Source organism: Hermetia illucens, chromosome 1 (genome assembly GCF_905115235.1).
Source record: "Hermetia illucens chromosome 1, iHerIll2.2.curated.20191125, whole genome shotgun sequence".
In the NCBI taxonomy this organism is placed as follows: domain Eukaryota; kingdom Metazoa; phylum Arthropoda; class Insecta; order Diptera; family Stratiomyidae; genus Hermetia; species Hermetia illucens.
Window position 1 is genome coordinate 35,540,660 of NC_051849.1, and position 16,402 is coordinate 35,557,061.

The following is a 16,402-nucleotide window of genomic DNA, read 5'->3' on the forward strand; positions in this document are numbered from 1 at the left end:
GCGCGTCAGACTGAAAAAGTGGCTGTCCCATTCTAACAAACAACAACAGGAGCAGCAACAGAGGAGAGATGTGCCTCGAAGTGGTCATCGAAGAAGAGGAAGGCGACGAATTCAACTTGGTGCAGCGGAAAAAGAAAAGAATTAAAGTTAAGTTAGTAGAGTAAATGCCACTCCGAGAAACCCACAGGCTCCCTCTTCCCTAACTATCCGCCCAGAAAAGGATAAGATTCTGCCCATCACTGGGTGCAAGATTCTTGAGAATTCTCAAATAAAACGGATTGAAAGCAGCTCTAAAGAATACGAAGGCCGGTAGGACCCTCATTTTTGCACAAAGCATTGAAGATCATGCGGCGATCTTCAACTTTATCAAAGAAAAGGGGCTACATGCCCCAACTAGTACCCCACCTGCCTTAAACACTCGGTCCTTAGTAATCCGTGGTCTCCACAGAGAGACAGACCCGGCCGACATAATGCAAGAGCTCCATGAAGAGTATCCGCACTTGAAGGTCAAAAGCATGTCGAATCTGGTCACGCGAGCCGACAAGCTTCTGCATAGCTAGAACCCAACGCTTCTGTTGAAGTCGCAATCGGGACTGATCATGGCTACCTTCAAGCCCTTTCAACAGCTCAATGAAACATTCAAGGTGAAGTATATGTATACTCCACCAAAAAAAATCGCGTGAGAAAGTCAAGCCTATTGGAGAAGTGCAGTGCTACAACTGCCAAAACTTCGGGCACATCACCCTCAATTGCTCCATCGTGCACAGGTGCATAAGGGGTACTAAAACTCATGTGCGAGGGGAATGCCCAAGACCCCTGGCAGACACACCAACTTGCTGCAACTGTGGCCAGACCGGACATCCCGTCAACTACTGCGGACGCCCGGCATACAAGGACATGGTTGCCAAAAGGGAAGCTGGCAGGGCAAAAAAATGCTGAGGCCATGAGAGCCAAACAAGCGATGACTCAGATGTCACAAAGCTTAGCCCAACCAGGCGTATCTTACACTCAAGCAGCCAGGAATATTCTTCCTAGAGCTGCAGCCCCAAGCCTCGCAAAACTTTGCCCAGCCAAGCGTATCTCTTACTCAAGCAGCTAGGAATACTCTTCCTAGAACTGCAGCACCCCAAGTTCCTCAAGGAAAGAAGATGGCCTTCAGAAACTTGGTCGAAACGTTCGCAAGGACGATTCGCCGCTATCTAACTAATAAGAGTCTCCCGCGCCTAAAAACGGCACAAAATGTACCAACTAGTCCTCCAGGTTGGAGGTTGGGTAGGGCTGACAACGCTACACCGAAAACCAAAGTTACGAAGCCACGGAAGGAGCCTCGGACAGGATGAATTTCAAAACGAAGAGCCCGGCAACGACAACGGAATAACAATTTGCGCATTTTCTCATGGAACGTGCGCTCCCTGTACAGACCGAATGCTGTTGAGCAGCTAACCGATACCCTGTCCCAATATAGGGCTGATGTAACAGCGTTGCAGGAAATGCATTGGACAGGGACCGGTTTCCTGGAAAAGAGCCGCTATATTATAGTGACCATCCAATAAACCATGTGCTCGGAGTAGATTTCTTAGTCAGCCAAAAAATGAAACCTGCCGTTATCGGCTTTGAAAATATAAGCGAAAGTCTATGCACTCTGCGTTTGCGAGGCAAATTTAGAAATATAAGCCTCATAACGAAGCATCAACAAATGATTGGCCATAAAAATATTTGGCCCCAGCCGCAAGAAAAGTTGGAACGGCTGGTTTGACGATGAATGTAAGCTAGCAACGGACCGGAAGAATGCCGCAGACCGAGAAGTGTTTCATTTTCAAGGAACGTGGGCACGCGCACAGACTTATCACGAACTCCGTCGAGCGGAGAAGCGACTTCACAGACGGAAAAAGAAAGCCTGCGAGAAACAACAAGTCTGTAAACTAGAAAATTTCAGGGAGCAACCGCCCTAGACGCCGAAGTTTTACCAACAAGTCAGCAGGATGAAGCCTTATACACCTCGATGCTCATCCTGCCGAGACAAAGAGGGAAATCTGATTTCCGACAGAATGGGCATATTGGAGCAATGGGTTGAGTACTTTGATGAGCTATTGAACAACCAGAACATCGGCGAGTTGGAGGTCCTGCCAATTGAAGACGACGGAAAAATACTGTCACCACCAATAATAGAAGAAACAGTTCGTGCAATTCATCGGCCTAAAAATCATAAGTCGCCAGGAGCCGACCAACTACATCAATCGGTTCATCAACTTATAAGTAAGGTGTAGGACAACGAATCCATGCCTGACGCTTGGCAACGAGGCATTATCTGGCTAATACATAAAAAGGGAGGTATCACGCAGTGCAGTAAGATCTATAAGATATTCTCCGTTATCTTGCTAGGTCGGATAGCCCAGCCCCATACGCCCACAACACCATTGGCCCATACCAAAGAAGTTCACTCCAGACAAATCAGCAACAGATCGATTTCAAGGCTATGAATCAGGGTAAAATTGTACATGGTCATGATAGAATTCAGTGTCCCAACGAAGCTGATAAGACTAACTAGGCCAACCCTGACTAATGTGGAATGCCAGATAAAAGCAGCAGGATCACCCTCAAGACCATTCGACATCAACAACGGTCTAAGACAAGGGAATGTCCTATCATGCGTCCTCTTTAATCTGGCCCTGGAAAAAGTGATCCGCAATGATAATGTAAATGCAAGCGGCACCAACCTCTTCAAGTCCTCCCAACAATAATGAAATCCGTATACGGTTGTTAGGAGCCAAAAGTGCCTATTTCAGCTTACAAAAACTGTTTCGCTCTTATTGTACAAGACAATGATCTTGCCAGTCCTCGTGTATTCCTCGGAGACCTGGGTTCTTAGCAAGAAAAATTGCGAAATCTTGGCCGCGTTCGAGAGAAAAATACTCCGAAGAATTTTTGGCCCCCTACATGATGATGTACGATTCCGTAGCCTCTATGACGACGAAATTTATGAGCGACGCCACGACCGTCTGATTGTAGATAAAATACGGCCGAATAAGTTACCGCCCGGAAAGTCTATAAGGACAATATCTACGGTAGAGAAAGATGTGGCAGACCCTACTGCTGGAGCGGCCAGCACGCCAGACAGCTTTTAGGAATCGAATTGGTTAACTTCGGCGCAAAACCGAGAAATCTGGAGTTTCTTACTAACACAAATCTAGATGATGATGATGATGATATTGAGGGTAAATTCAAGACACGCAGTACTATGTGTTGTGAGGTAGTCTGTATGTATGCAATAATATCGAAGACCCCATTTTTCGTCAACTATTTCTATTATTGATACTCTTCCGAAACTGATCTTCTGTTCAAGGCTGGTTTATATAAAATATAGTGATTAACAGATAAAATTCATAGTAAACAGAATATTCATTTACACAGTTATTTTTGAATAAAAGCCATAAAATAAATAAGATGTCTTTTTGGTACAAAATTCAGTGAGAATACTTTCTCGGTAATAGAAAAAGATCGATGAAAACAAAAAAGGAAAAAATCCTTCATTTTGAACTTTTAATTCACTTTTATTTATATCAAAAATTAGAATCGAAAGTGAAAGTCGGGATTAATATACTTAAACTTAGCTAACTCCAGAAACAAGCGATTGGACTCAATTTGATTCCTCAATCGCATTTCTCGTTCGATGCTTCGTAATGTGTTTTCGATGCGAGGCAAAACGGATTCGGTTTGAATTCGCGCTTGATAGTGATTTTGGCTGAGATTCGTCGGCTCGGATTGGGTGCTTGAGGCAGCACAACTTGAAGGATACTGATGTGCAGGAGCCTGATTGCGAGAGAAGGCTAGAATAAAGTATTTGAATATTATTCTAATAATTGAAAGGAAGTTCAACGGGGAACTTACCTTGATTTATGGCATTAGCGAATAGATTTCTTATGTGCCTGTTCTCATCAGAAGCAGCATTTTCGTATTTGATATCCATGTCCGTAGTTTTGGGGTTGGACTGGGGGTTCGAATTGGTTTTTAAGTCGATTGCATGGATTTCTGCTTCAACGGGGATCATTTGCTGGGATATCTGTTTAGAATCGGTTGAAAAAATCAGTAGAATTGAAATGTGGGTAATCGTTGGGCATATATAGAAGAATTATATCCATTTGAGATAACATGATTAAAAATAAAGAAGAATGAGTGGCACAAATAGCAAAAGATTCAATCGAATTGCATCCATCCACCTTCCAGATATTTCGTATTATGTCAAGGTGTCATCTTTATCGATCCTTGTTGTCGACAAAAGTCAAAATTTCCAAAACCGACCGATAACGATAAAATAGCAATTTAGGGGATCCCTGAATAAATTGCCAGCTCATTAAAACAATAGTTGTGGAACCTCCTACTTAACCGATGCGCCTTTTGAGTCTACGTTTACGAATACACTTAGTTTTTCCCTGCCGTTATTATAAACGATTTATGATTTTTTTGATGCTACTGCCCGGTATAGAGAAAAACGACCTTTTTTATGACCAACTGCTTGCAATTCAGGAGAGTTTTCGTAAAGGTTACATCGGGACCGTGAAGAGTGAGCTGAAAGTTAAGGTGGGTCCTGAAAACACTGCTCGATCATCTACGCATGCGGGTCGCTACGACAGGAGTTGTTTAGAAGCCTGGGCGACGATATTGATTGCCATCAAAAGTGTATTTATCTCCGTCACAGATCAAATTGCCGATCATATCGCAAAAAGATGTCACAAGACCTGACTGACTATGGAAACATGGAGGCGGATCAATGAATGTAAGGACCCGAGACCTCTGTTGATGCCTGCAAGCAGGCTCCAACTTTTCACCGTAAGAATAGGAATTCCACCATTACATTGGTCAGAATTTTTCATTTTATTTATTTATTAAAGCACTCAAACGGTGAAAGCCGCCTGGCTTGACGGTCTTCCTGTGGAATTAATCCATGTAGCCCTGTAGTCTTCGTAGAATTTCTATATCCACTGATTCGTAAATCCTGTGAATATGATCTTAAGATTCCGAAGAAAGGCACCCGTATTCAGTGCCACAACTGGATCGGTACTCGTGTGCTTCCTGTTGTCGCGAAGATATCAGCTAAAATCATTTTGGAACGCAGCAAACAACGCCTCGAAGCTTGATCAACAGAGAGTAGGTTGGTAGGTAGATAGGTTCCATTCTGGATCGTCCTGTGTTGAATTATTGTGCAGCAGTATGCACAGTTTAGATCAGCGCTACACCGGCTCTCATCGATTTCGAGGAGGTTTCCGACAGCGTAAACAGGGCCCAATGGAGGCAAGCAGAGTCGGACTGAAGAGAAACACCAATAAGACCAAGGTTCACATTCTGACTGGTTATCGAACTTTTTCTGTCTATCTTAATAGGCAGAATTTTGAAGGCGTCGAACAGTTTTTTTTTTTAATTTAGGCAGTGTTGTTTCTGCCGATAGTGGCATCGAACTTGGTATCGCTAGACATATAAACAGCGCTAAATGCGACTGTGCTGCATTGTCCAACTGTCCATGCAACTGTTTCAGAAACAGCATCACATTTAGGTTGTTCCATGCCAATGTCCTCTCTGTGATGTTAACATATGTATATAGGAGCAGAAACTCCAAGTTTTCACCAACTTTTATTTCCCTCTTGCCACGGGGGTACTCAGGCCTGAGACAATAGCAAATGGAAAACTTTGTCGGCATACGAAACGTGTTGATGAGAAGAGCGGAAGTGATAGTGCATAAGTAACTATAATTATCCCCTCTTCGTTCCAGGATGGCTCACGAGCTTCCTGGAAAATGATGTGAGGAGTTAAAGCACATTGCCAGGAATCAACAGGAATGCTATGTAGGTAAAGGGCTGACGGTCTATGCCCCATAAGGGCTGTGGAATCAAGGAGGAAAGGAACTGAAAATGAAACTCTGTATATAGTCCGCCCTCTAAATGTTAACCATTCCTAATAACGCTTAACCCCGGTGTCTATGCAACTGTCGTGTACTCATGCAACTGTCATGCACTCATCGTTCCTAGAGAAATACGATTTATTTAAAACTTTCTGAAATGTCAGAATGAGTAGGCATGGGTTACTTGACACGATCACTCTGTGTAACGTGGACCCGCCCTCTTCGGGCGCCCGGTATTGCTCCGCCCCAGCTGACTTTCGGCGAGAGAGCCCGTGACGAAGCTACGTGGCTGCGGTCGACTGGTGGACGTCAAAACGTACGCGGCGCTCTCGCTTTCTTCCAGTCAGGTCCGCTGGAAGAAAGGCTTCAACCCGTCCAAGGAGATTTTGTTGGCCTTGCTATTGACATCCAGACTGGAGGAGTGCTCCCCACGCTCGAGGACCTTATAGGGACCCTCGTGTGGTGGCTGCAGCGGCTTCCAGAGGGCATCAGTCCTCACGAGAACGTAGGGACAAACGAGAACGTGGGGACAAACGAGAACGTGGGGACAAACGAGCTTCGCAAGGGTGTGGTCGCAGCTACGTGTGACAAAATGTCGGAGATGACTTTAGTCTGGGGACAGCCTCTCCTAGTAGACGCAACAATTCGGTCTCTCCCAGGCCGCCTTTCCTGTCGAGAGCCAGACTACCGGGGAATCGAAGGTTCTTCCCACACACCAGCTCAGCAGGCCTGGCATCAAACTCTTCGCGAACGGCTGTACGGAGGTCAAGCAAGAAGAAAGGAAAGATCTGCGACCAGGACAGCACGTTGCGGGCCGTAGTATCCGAATCAGTAGCCAATGCCAAGGTTCTGACATCCCATTGGACTGCGAGTGATATCATTTTATCTGAAGACGTTTGAATCCCAGGAGCTTCCCGAGCTCCAAGAGGAGAGTAGATTCAAATAGCATTCTCTGGTCGGGCCGCCCGCAGAGAGCACGGCCGGCTACGACAGAAGATGAACTTAAAGGGGGTTTCCAGTCAATTTTCTTTCCAATAAATATATGCTGACCAGATTGCCTCCTACAGGATACTGTAGTGTACCGTTCCGGTCCTGAATGAAGTGCTCTAACACACTTCAAGGCCCTGATCCAATTGGATTTTTGCGCCAACGATTATTATTATTATTAACTTTACTTGAGCGGAAATCAATATGGAGGGTACTTTGATGTCTAGGCACCGCATAATAGCAGCCTCATGTTTTTTTTTGTCAAATTTTTTGGTTGAGAAGTTTCCGAGAATGGCCTCTTCAAATAAGTGATCAGCTTTCAGCCCCTGGACTCTCGCTGTACTATCACAACTAATGTCAAAACCAATACCGGTTTCGGAAAGTAATAATAATTTAATACCCCACATGACTATATTCTGTGAAAAAATATTTACACCTCCTTTTGAATGTATGGGGAACCCCTTTAAACTCAGTGTAGAGGGATGTTACTCACTGTATGAGTGAGTGTTCATAGCTCCAACCTTCCCATTAAATTTCGTGTAAATAGGTGTAACCGTTTTTGAGAAAAGTGCGTGTGACAGACACATAGTCAGCGAATCGATTTTAAAAAGGTTTTGTGTTACACAAAACCCTTAATTATGAAAACAGAATATTCACCCAAGCGCAAATACGTCCAGTACGTACTCGGAAAGTACAGGGAGCATCTGTACCAGGCACCCAAGTTTTATCAACAAGTCAGCAGGATGAAGCCTTATGCACCATGATGCTCATCCTGCCGAGACAGAGGGAAATCTGATTTCCGACAGAATGGGCATATTGGAGAGATGGGTTGAGTATTTTGATGAACTGCTCAACAATCAGAACATCGGCGAGTTGAAGGACCCGCCAACTGAAGGCGACGGACAAATACTGCCACCATCGAGTATAGAAGAAACAACCCGTTCAATTAAAAATCACAAGTCACTAGGAGCCGATGGAATTACAGCCGAATTGGTTAAATATGGAGGCGACAATTACACCAAGCGGTTAATCAATTTATGCTACAGCCTCTCGATACTCATTATTCCTAAACAAAGAGGAAAGGCCGATTTCCGATCTTATGAGCATATTAGCGCGATGAGTTGAATATTTTGAAGGATTACTCAACAGCCAGGATATCGGCCAATTGGGGGTTCCTCCAACTGAAGGCGGCGGATAAATAAGGATGACTGAAGCCAGAATCTTTGCCAGACGTTACAGAATCTACCTAAGATGAACCGATGGTGGAGTTGAGGACATCAGATAGTTACTAGGGATATCGAATTGTTGAACTTCGGCACAAAATCCGAATGTATCCAGTTCCTTACTAAGGCAGGCCTAGACCGGACACGGGCCGTTGAGTATGAAGTGTTCGGCACAGTGCTTTTGATTGCACTAAGGAAAGGATAAATTTCATTCTGAGAAATGGCGTATTTGTCGGGCGAAACGTGGATTTTTACCCACGATGGAGCATACAACCTGGGAAACGCCTGCTGCGCAAATTTAGAAATATATATAAACGCTCATGTCCCTACAGAGGAGACTGCAGAGTCGGAGAAAGATACCTTCTACGAGGCAGTTGAGCGGACCCTCGAAGCCTGTCCCAAGTATGATATCAAAATCATACTTGAAGATTTTAACAGTGAAGTAGGGACGGAGCTCGTATTCAGGCGATACGTTGGCTCCCATAGCTTATATAGGGATACAAATGATAACGCACTGCGGATTATTCAGTTAGCAGTGTCGCACGAAATGGTTGTTGGAAGTACTTGGTTTGTGCGGAAGGCGTTCCACAAACATACGTGGGCCCCTCCAGGCGGGACCACTTTCAACCAAATTGACCACGTGCTGATTGAACGCCGCCACCTCTCAGCCTTGATGATTGTCACAACATATAGGGGGGGGGGGGCAATATAAATATAGAGTCGGATCACTTTCTCGCTGGCATGGTGCTTCAAGCTCGTATTACAACACCACTTACAATCCCTTCTGACAATCTGGTGAGAGGGTTTAACGTGAGTACCTGCCGTGAAGGCATAATCCCACGGTCCTCTTCGGACACAGATTGAGGGACCACATGGCGGGGCTCTGATGCAAGCACAGCGGTCTTGGTTTATACTGAGTGCAGGCTCAGTATTCATACCAGTGGATGCGAGGCCTATCTAACACTTCTGTCGCAACTAAGGAGTACGGCACCCGAGTTGTACACCGCAACTCTACGCTCGAGCTCCGAGGAGCTCTGCCCGCGATGTAGGCATAACCACAACCACCATGAAACTCCCACTAAGGGGCCGACCGCAAATAACCGGGCCGAGAACACATCCTCCAGGAATTTTCCTGGAGCATATGCTCTCAGAGGGCCATCCCGGTTCCCATGGTACCAGATAACCTCCGGTGAGGCTTCGTGGCAAAGCCACTTCAGATGAGTCCCTTGCAGACTCGGGTCTGATCGCCTTCCTCGAGTACGTGGGGACGGAACTCCCCAAAGGGTTAACTGGAATATCCTGCCGAGACAGAAGGAAATCTGATTTCCAACAGAATGGGCATATTGGGGCGATGGGTTGAGTATTTTGATCAACTCCTCAATAACCAGAGCTTCGGCGAGTTGGAGGACCGCCAACTGAAGACGACGGACAAATACTGCTTGTGAGAATTCGGTATCCCGACGAAGTTGGTAAGACTGACTAGGCTGACCCTGGCCAATGTGTGAGGGCAGATAAAAGCAGGATCACAATCGACACCATTCAAAATCAACAACGGTCCAAGGCAAGGGTATGTCCTATCATGCGTTCTGTTTAACCTGGCCCAGGAAAAAGTGATCCGTGATGCTGAGAAAAATGCGAGAGGCACCATCCTCTTTAAGTCCACCCAACTACTGGCCTATGCTGACAATATGGACATCATGGGAATAACGATCCGAGACGTACAAACTGCCTTCATCCAGATCGAGCAGACGCGAAAATCATAACCGATAGCAGCTACGAGGATGAAATCCGCGCACGGTTGTTGGCAGCCAAAAGAGTTACAAAAACTATTCCGCTCGAAACGTCTCACTATAGGGTCAAAGCTCTTACTGTAGAAGAATATGAGCTTGCCAGTCCTCATGTATTCCTCAGAGACTTGGGGTTTTAGCAAAACAACTCAACTCTTGGCCGCGTTCGGGAGAAGAATCCTACGAAGAATCTTTGGTCCCTTACATGAGGATGGACGATTCCGTAGCCTACATAATGACCAAATCTATGAGCGACACCATGACCGTCTGGTTGTGGATAAAATCCGACTCAATAGGTTGCGGGGTGAGGGTATGAAGGGGATGAACCTCGAAAAGTCTATAAGGATAATATCTATGGTAGAAAAAGAAGATGAGACAGACCCTGGCTGAGATGGAACGATGACATAGGCCAGGACGTCGAACAGCTACTAGGGGTATCGAATTTGTGAACCTCGGCGAAAATCCTGGATGTTTACATTTCCTTACTAAGGCAGGCATCGACCGCGTCGTTGATTATGAAATATTGTGTACAGTTCCTCTGACGGCACTAAGAAAAGGATAAATCACTTGACACGAGCTCCACAACACCAATCTCTGTACCAAATTACCCAATTGCTTTGGGCTCTCCAGGCATAGACTCTTCAGTAGTTAGGTCCGGTTGACGGTAGCTTAGGATTAAGAGAGAACACTCAGTGAGCAACGCTTATAACTCAATTCAGAATGGAGTGTTGACGCACGACTATATCGCTTTGGGAGTTGCGAATCTAGTTCGAGCCAGTTTGGTGCTTATCAACAGTTTCTCCAAACACATCAGGTGGTTTTTAATACAAGTACAAGTCACGATGAGAGATACTTACAAGGCCTTTTACGAATATTAATTATAATATGAACACCTAACCACGAGTAAGATTTTCAAAAACCATCTCTTTCCCATATCTAGTGAGATTTCTGGGAAGGCAGAGTTTTCTCTCTAGACCCAAAACAAACTTAAATGTGAAAACTCTCCTTAATCGTGCGAAAAACAGGCGCCATGGCAAACGTTGGTCGGAATCGATTCAGTCTTGGTGAATCGAAATAGTTTCATAAAAAAAGATCTCTGCTTGGTTAATATGAAATATAAATACCAGGGCCCCCAACATTCTATTATTGACCATGGTTGCTACTTCATTTGGATACTTAATACAAAATACAGAAACAATTTGTTGATCCTTTGACGGTTATGCATAAGGAAGGATAACACTCATCAATAACTTACCATTCCCACTTCAGCTTTTAGATACTGCCGCTTTCCTGAGGATCTTTTCTGCTGCTGCATAGACCTGCGACTTAGAAAGGCTTTCACCTTGCTCTCGTGTACTTTCGCAACCAGGCCCGGATGTTTACGCTTTAGAAATGGAGAAATATGAATATCTTCAGAACACACACTTCAAATCTAGACTTATGTGAAGCTAAGGAAGTGCAGATTAAATATTACCTTGATATGCATGTGGAAGTTTCCAGTAGACTTAATGCTCCCCTTATAGATATTCCTAGTGCCGTCACAGTAACGACAACGAACCGTTACACTTTCACCTTCTTGCGCGATTATCTCGAAGAATTCACCGTTCAAAATGTAAGGTGTATTGAAATTCATCGTAACTTTAGCCATGACCAACTCAACTCCTCGGAAAAATCTGAATAGTCGGACGAGATTCAAAGACTGCACCGAGCGTCGATAGCACAACTATTTGTTCCGTTGATAGGTTTTTGGTCAGGTTGTCCAATTGTTATTTGTATTCTCGAATTAGTTTTAGATTTCAGATGCGTTGCACCGATAAGCTACTGTTGGCTCCGGAGACGAACTAAATTCTGATGCCCTTGCCGATCTGCACTTCCGAAAATTCACTTCTCCGAAAGTAGCTGTAATCTGTCGCTGCCGTGGGAACCATGGTAGACACTCCGCAGATCTGCAGCCTGTCCGTGTCTCTGTCCCTTTTAGATTTTTTTTGCAATTAGAGTCGTTTCTTTAAAATCTCATGAGATAGAACAGTACGCGTGGTTTAGGCGCACTTGGAGTCAGTACAAACGTGTTTTCGCCAATTGCATTCTAGTTCTCACAAAATATTACCGTTAATTGATGAAGGGAAAAAAGACAGATAGACCAGATTCACTATACTAATGCCAGAATATATCTTAACCCTTGAGTGGATTTGGTTCTTATCAAGAATCACTGTGCTAACTGCGATTGTCTCGAATCGATTTTCGAACGATCCTAGGACGCTCAGTTTGAATCTTTTCTATCGTCCAATCGATGGAATGTATCTATTTATCTTTTGAGTACTGCAATTGCGAGTGCTAGTAATAGCGACTTGCGTTATCAGTGCTCAAAATTATTGATATCAGCTTGTATGCGGAGCAATGGTATTGAAAGCAATTGTATCTGAAGCTTGTTCCGAGTTACTAGCTACATCTCTTCGCTCTTATAGATAGATGATGGAAACTATTAGTGGCGTACTCGTTTCATTGTAATATTCTGTTATCTATCCGTGAACTAACAGAGTAAATATTCACAGTTGGGAAAAATATTAATCCAACTTGTACTAAACGCTCGCTGCAACGAGAGGTTAACATCTATCCGTTAGATTGGATTGGGGGTGGCGGGTTATGAGTTTTCATGATAACATTTTTACAAATAGTAAAAAATGATAGGATTCATTCCAATATGTACATATGTGAAGCAGAATCTGCTACCAATTCGGAAACCTGGTGTCATGTGAAGACCTGAATATTAGGTGTATGTCTAATCCCAAGCATATCCTTATCGGGTCTCCATACTTTTTCGACTGGAGCTCTGAGAATTATGTTCTTACTTAGCCTATGTCCTGTTCGATATCGGAGCTGGCTGGTCTAAATCGGGTTTTTTACTTCTCTCGGTCGTAAGCTTGGTCCATAAGGAAACAATAGGTTCACCGTTTATGGTATCAAACCGTCGCTATTTTGGTCGGCCTTTGGGTCGTTTGTCATTGACTTGGATATTCAAGTTAATCTTTGCTAACGGGCTATCATTACGTAACATCGAAGACATCTTTTTCGCAACACCTCCACTATGGGTGCAACGCTATATCGATCACCAACGCTCTCAGTTCGGGCATGTTCATGTCATCACCCCTTGGTGGTGTCTACCACGTCAATTACACTTACAAGCCCTCATTCATGGTTTGCTGGAATGGACTTCCTGAGATTCCGCTACCCTCTAATATTCTGCGCTATGTGCTTTTGGGGCGACCCGCTCGTCGACCATCTTGAGAGGCATGACACCGCTCGCAATGCAATTTTTATGCCTCCTTAATGTGTGATCTATCCACTGTCACTTCCGATTTCCGAACAAATCATATCCGGGTGACAGGCATGTGCGCCAACCATGTTACTCGTTTGAAATAATTACAGGCGAGCGCACCCCGATAATACGTCACAAGCTTGGAGCTTTCTTCGAGTGTCACTTTTCAAGTGTTATTCTCATATAGCAACACAGAAAAAACACTATCATAAAACAGTCTCAACTTGATGTTGGTGTTGGGATAACTGCATTTCCAGATTTTTATGCGTCCAACGACTTACCACCATCGGCAGAAACCACGTTACCTAGACATAGCATACAAATTGCTTGATGCCATCGATGCTCTGCCGATTAATATAGAGAGGGAGAGAGAGTGTGATTACCAGTCAGATTGGCAGCTTTGATTTTGCAGGTGTCTAGCTTCAGTCCAACTTGCCTCTCTTTCCAAATACAGAGCTATTTGGTTAATGTTTATGACCCGGTGATAGAGCATACATATGTTATCAGCCTAGTCGAGGTGTTTGAAGAAAGATGTCATGATCCATTGAACTCATCCACGTCCTCCGGACCAGGCAGCATGACCGATAATAAGAAGAAATAATATCAGTCACAAGATGCAGCCCTGGCGGATTTCACTTTGGACCTCAAAATTCTCTGAGATTTTACTTTGGTGCAGTACATGACATTTTGCGCCATCATATGTCGCTCTGATAATAGCTATTAGTTTCACTGAAATGCCCCTCCTGCATAGAGACTGCTAGATGCACTACCTGCTCACGCTATCGAAATAATAACAATAATCTTTGGCGTCACCATCTAATTGGATCTGGGCCTTGAAATATTTTAGAGTACTTTATTATTATTTATTCATACAGGCAATGTGGTCTGCGTTACGTTCGCCCCCATTTGACTCAGGCACTCATTCACAGCTAAACTTATTCCAGAATCGACTGAGATCCGACATCCAGTTACGATACAAATCCCACTACCGCCGGTGAGATTTGAACCGAGACCCTCGATACAAAAACCTAGCACTGCAACCACTGCCATTGGGACACCGATGTCCAATGCTTCCTCGAAATCGATGAAGAGCAGATGAAACGAAGATCTAAACTCCGCACCCTGTTCCAAAATGACCCGTTGGGTGTTGATGTGGTCAATAGTGGAGGGTCCCGAGCAGAAACTAGCTTTTCTGTCAATTAAGCTTTCTAGATGTTCTTTAATACTTTCCAGGATTATTTTACTTATTATGTTTGTGACGGTGCGACCCCATTACACTCAAAGCGGGGGACCCTTTTTCTGAGTCTTAACGATCATCCCCTTCTTCCACTCTCTCGGAAAAGTCTCGCATCCACAAGATTTCCGTACGAGTGGAAGTAGCAGACCTGCAGAAATTGCAGGTGCAGCGATACATAACTCTACGGAAAGAGTGCATGCATGGCCGAGATAATTTCTCTTTTGTTTGGAGGAACTGTCCGTATTCACATGTTAAGGTGACTAGTCACCTCATCCACAAGAGGCGAAACTCTATCGCATATGATACTATTAAGAACCATGGTGAAGTGTTTTTTACATCTCTTCATCTGCTCGTCGTCCTTCACAGGACTATCGAAAGTTTTGCGGCCACGTGCAAGTTCTTTCGTGATGTGGTATGCACTTCTGAAAGCATTGTGTTTTGCTGCGCTTCCTTCACCAGCATAGTAACAAATTTCCTTCTATTATGATGCACACTACGCTGAACTTTCCGGGATTTCGGACGGTATCAACAGTTTTTCCACCGTTGAGCGGCAGCTCGATCATGCAATCGATGTTAAACTTGGGGGACGTATTTCTCTAACTGTGTGAAAAGTGCCGGATACAACACACAAGCAAACGTAAGTAACCAGTGGATGGTGTCTCCTTTCGAGGCCGATGTTAGCGCCTCTCTTGTTACGCACATCCTCTAAACTATTCCTAAATCTACTGCTGCTCGCAAGGTGGTGAACCTCATTGTTCGTACGGTGTTCGCCAGTAGAAACTAAACTGACCTTATGACAAGCTCTGTGTTCAAATAATGTGCGACCAATCACGAAGAGATCAAAGCTGCAGAAATCCGCAAACTTCCCACTGTCTTTAGTATGGTCGCCAAAGCCGTGCTTCCTCATCAAATCTTCGAGCAAGATGTTGTCAGAACCCACCTTGGCATTCAGATCACCCATTACGATCACAATAGCGTCTGCCTCTCCTCCTTCTCTACTATATGGACAGTCTCGATTTCGCCATGTTGTAGTTAAAAGTCTGCCAGAAAGCGACATCCTCGTTAACAGAGCACGCCTTGCGGTAGCCGTTAGAAACAACCCGACACCAGATTTGCGTCTGTTATCACTCGGTTTCCAGAGTACAAAAGCATATTGCTGCAAGAGCGAGAAGAGTACTCTCTAGTCTCCCAACATCTTACTTCGCTTAGGCTCAGAATGTCTAACTTATATGGTTGGAACTCTGCCTCGTTTGAGCCGGAAAAATAGTATACTTAGGACCCTCAAAGCGTTAGTATCTTCTTACGGACAACAAGCATGATGTTAAGCTGATCTGTCTGAAGTTCTGTAAGTAGCCCCTCTAAGTGCTATATACCTTCGTTTGGCATAGCTGAATAGATGCCATCCATGCCAAGTGCTTTGAAGTGTTCGCAGGACAGTATAGTAGCTCCCATTTTTCATTGGCGCTTTTCCAGTATTCTAATTTCCCTTGCAACACTTTTGCGTTGAAAGGTTTACAGAAATCGCCTAGTCTCTCCCTCCCACTCATGTCACCTGTTCTCCAGGATGGATGCTTTCAAGAGAGTCTGTACTAATTCAACTATGGAGCTTGAAGTTCCATCCGGTTTTCTAAGAGAGTGGAACTTCACCGACCCATCCCTTTTAAGGATCCTGCACAGCTTGGATGTCGCTCGTTCACCTTCCAGTTCTTCACAATCTGTCTCGTTTAACGAGAATCTTATATTCATGCTGTGAGTTCCTTTCCTTTGATCAGTCTTCATTCTTATTATGTCGTCTGGTTGATTTCCTGAGGTTTTCGAGTTCTCGATTTCACCAGAAAACTATTTTACCGCATTGACTCGAATAATATAGCAAGCCTCTTCAAAGTACTCTAAAAGTATGCGATTCAGAGTTTCCATCTAGTCTTCTATCGCCAAAGGAGTCCTTAGTCGCCTAGGGAA

General features: G+C 44.4%; 1 protein-coding gene across 1 annotated transcript in view; it reads right to left on the minus strand.

The window, feature by feature from the left end:
- Positions 1-3,532: 3,532 nt before the first annotated feature.
- The window catches only part of LOC119647084 (protein stand still), a 94,512-nt gene continuing 81,642 nt past the window's right edge, over positions 3,533-16,402 (minus strand). Inside the window, exons 2-5 of the mRNA XM_038047845.1 lie at positions 11,365-11,861; positions 11,146-11,274; positions 3,889-4,060; positions 3,533-3,827 (exon numbers count right to left, since the gene is read on the minus strand). Coding sequence (XP_037903773.1) covers positions 3,568-3,827; positions 3,889-4,060; positions 11,146-11,274; positions 11,365-11,538 — 735 coding nt within the window. The 5' untranslated portion in view covers positions 11,539-11,861 and the 3' untranslated portion in view covers positions 3,533-3,567. The remainder of the gene's footprint in view (positions 3,828-3,888; positions 4,061-11,145; positions 11,275-11,364; positions 11,862-16,402) is intronic.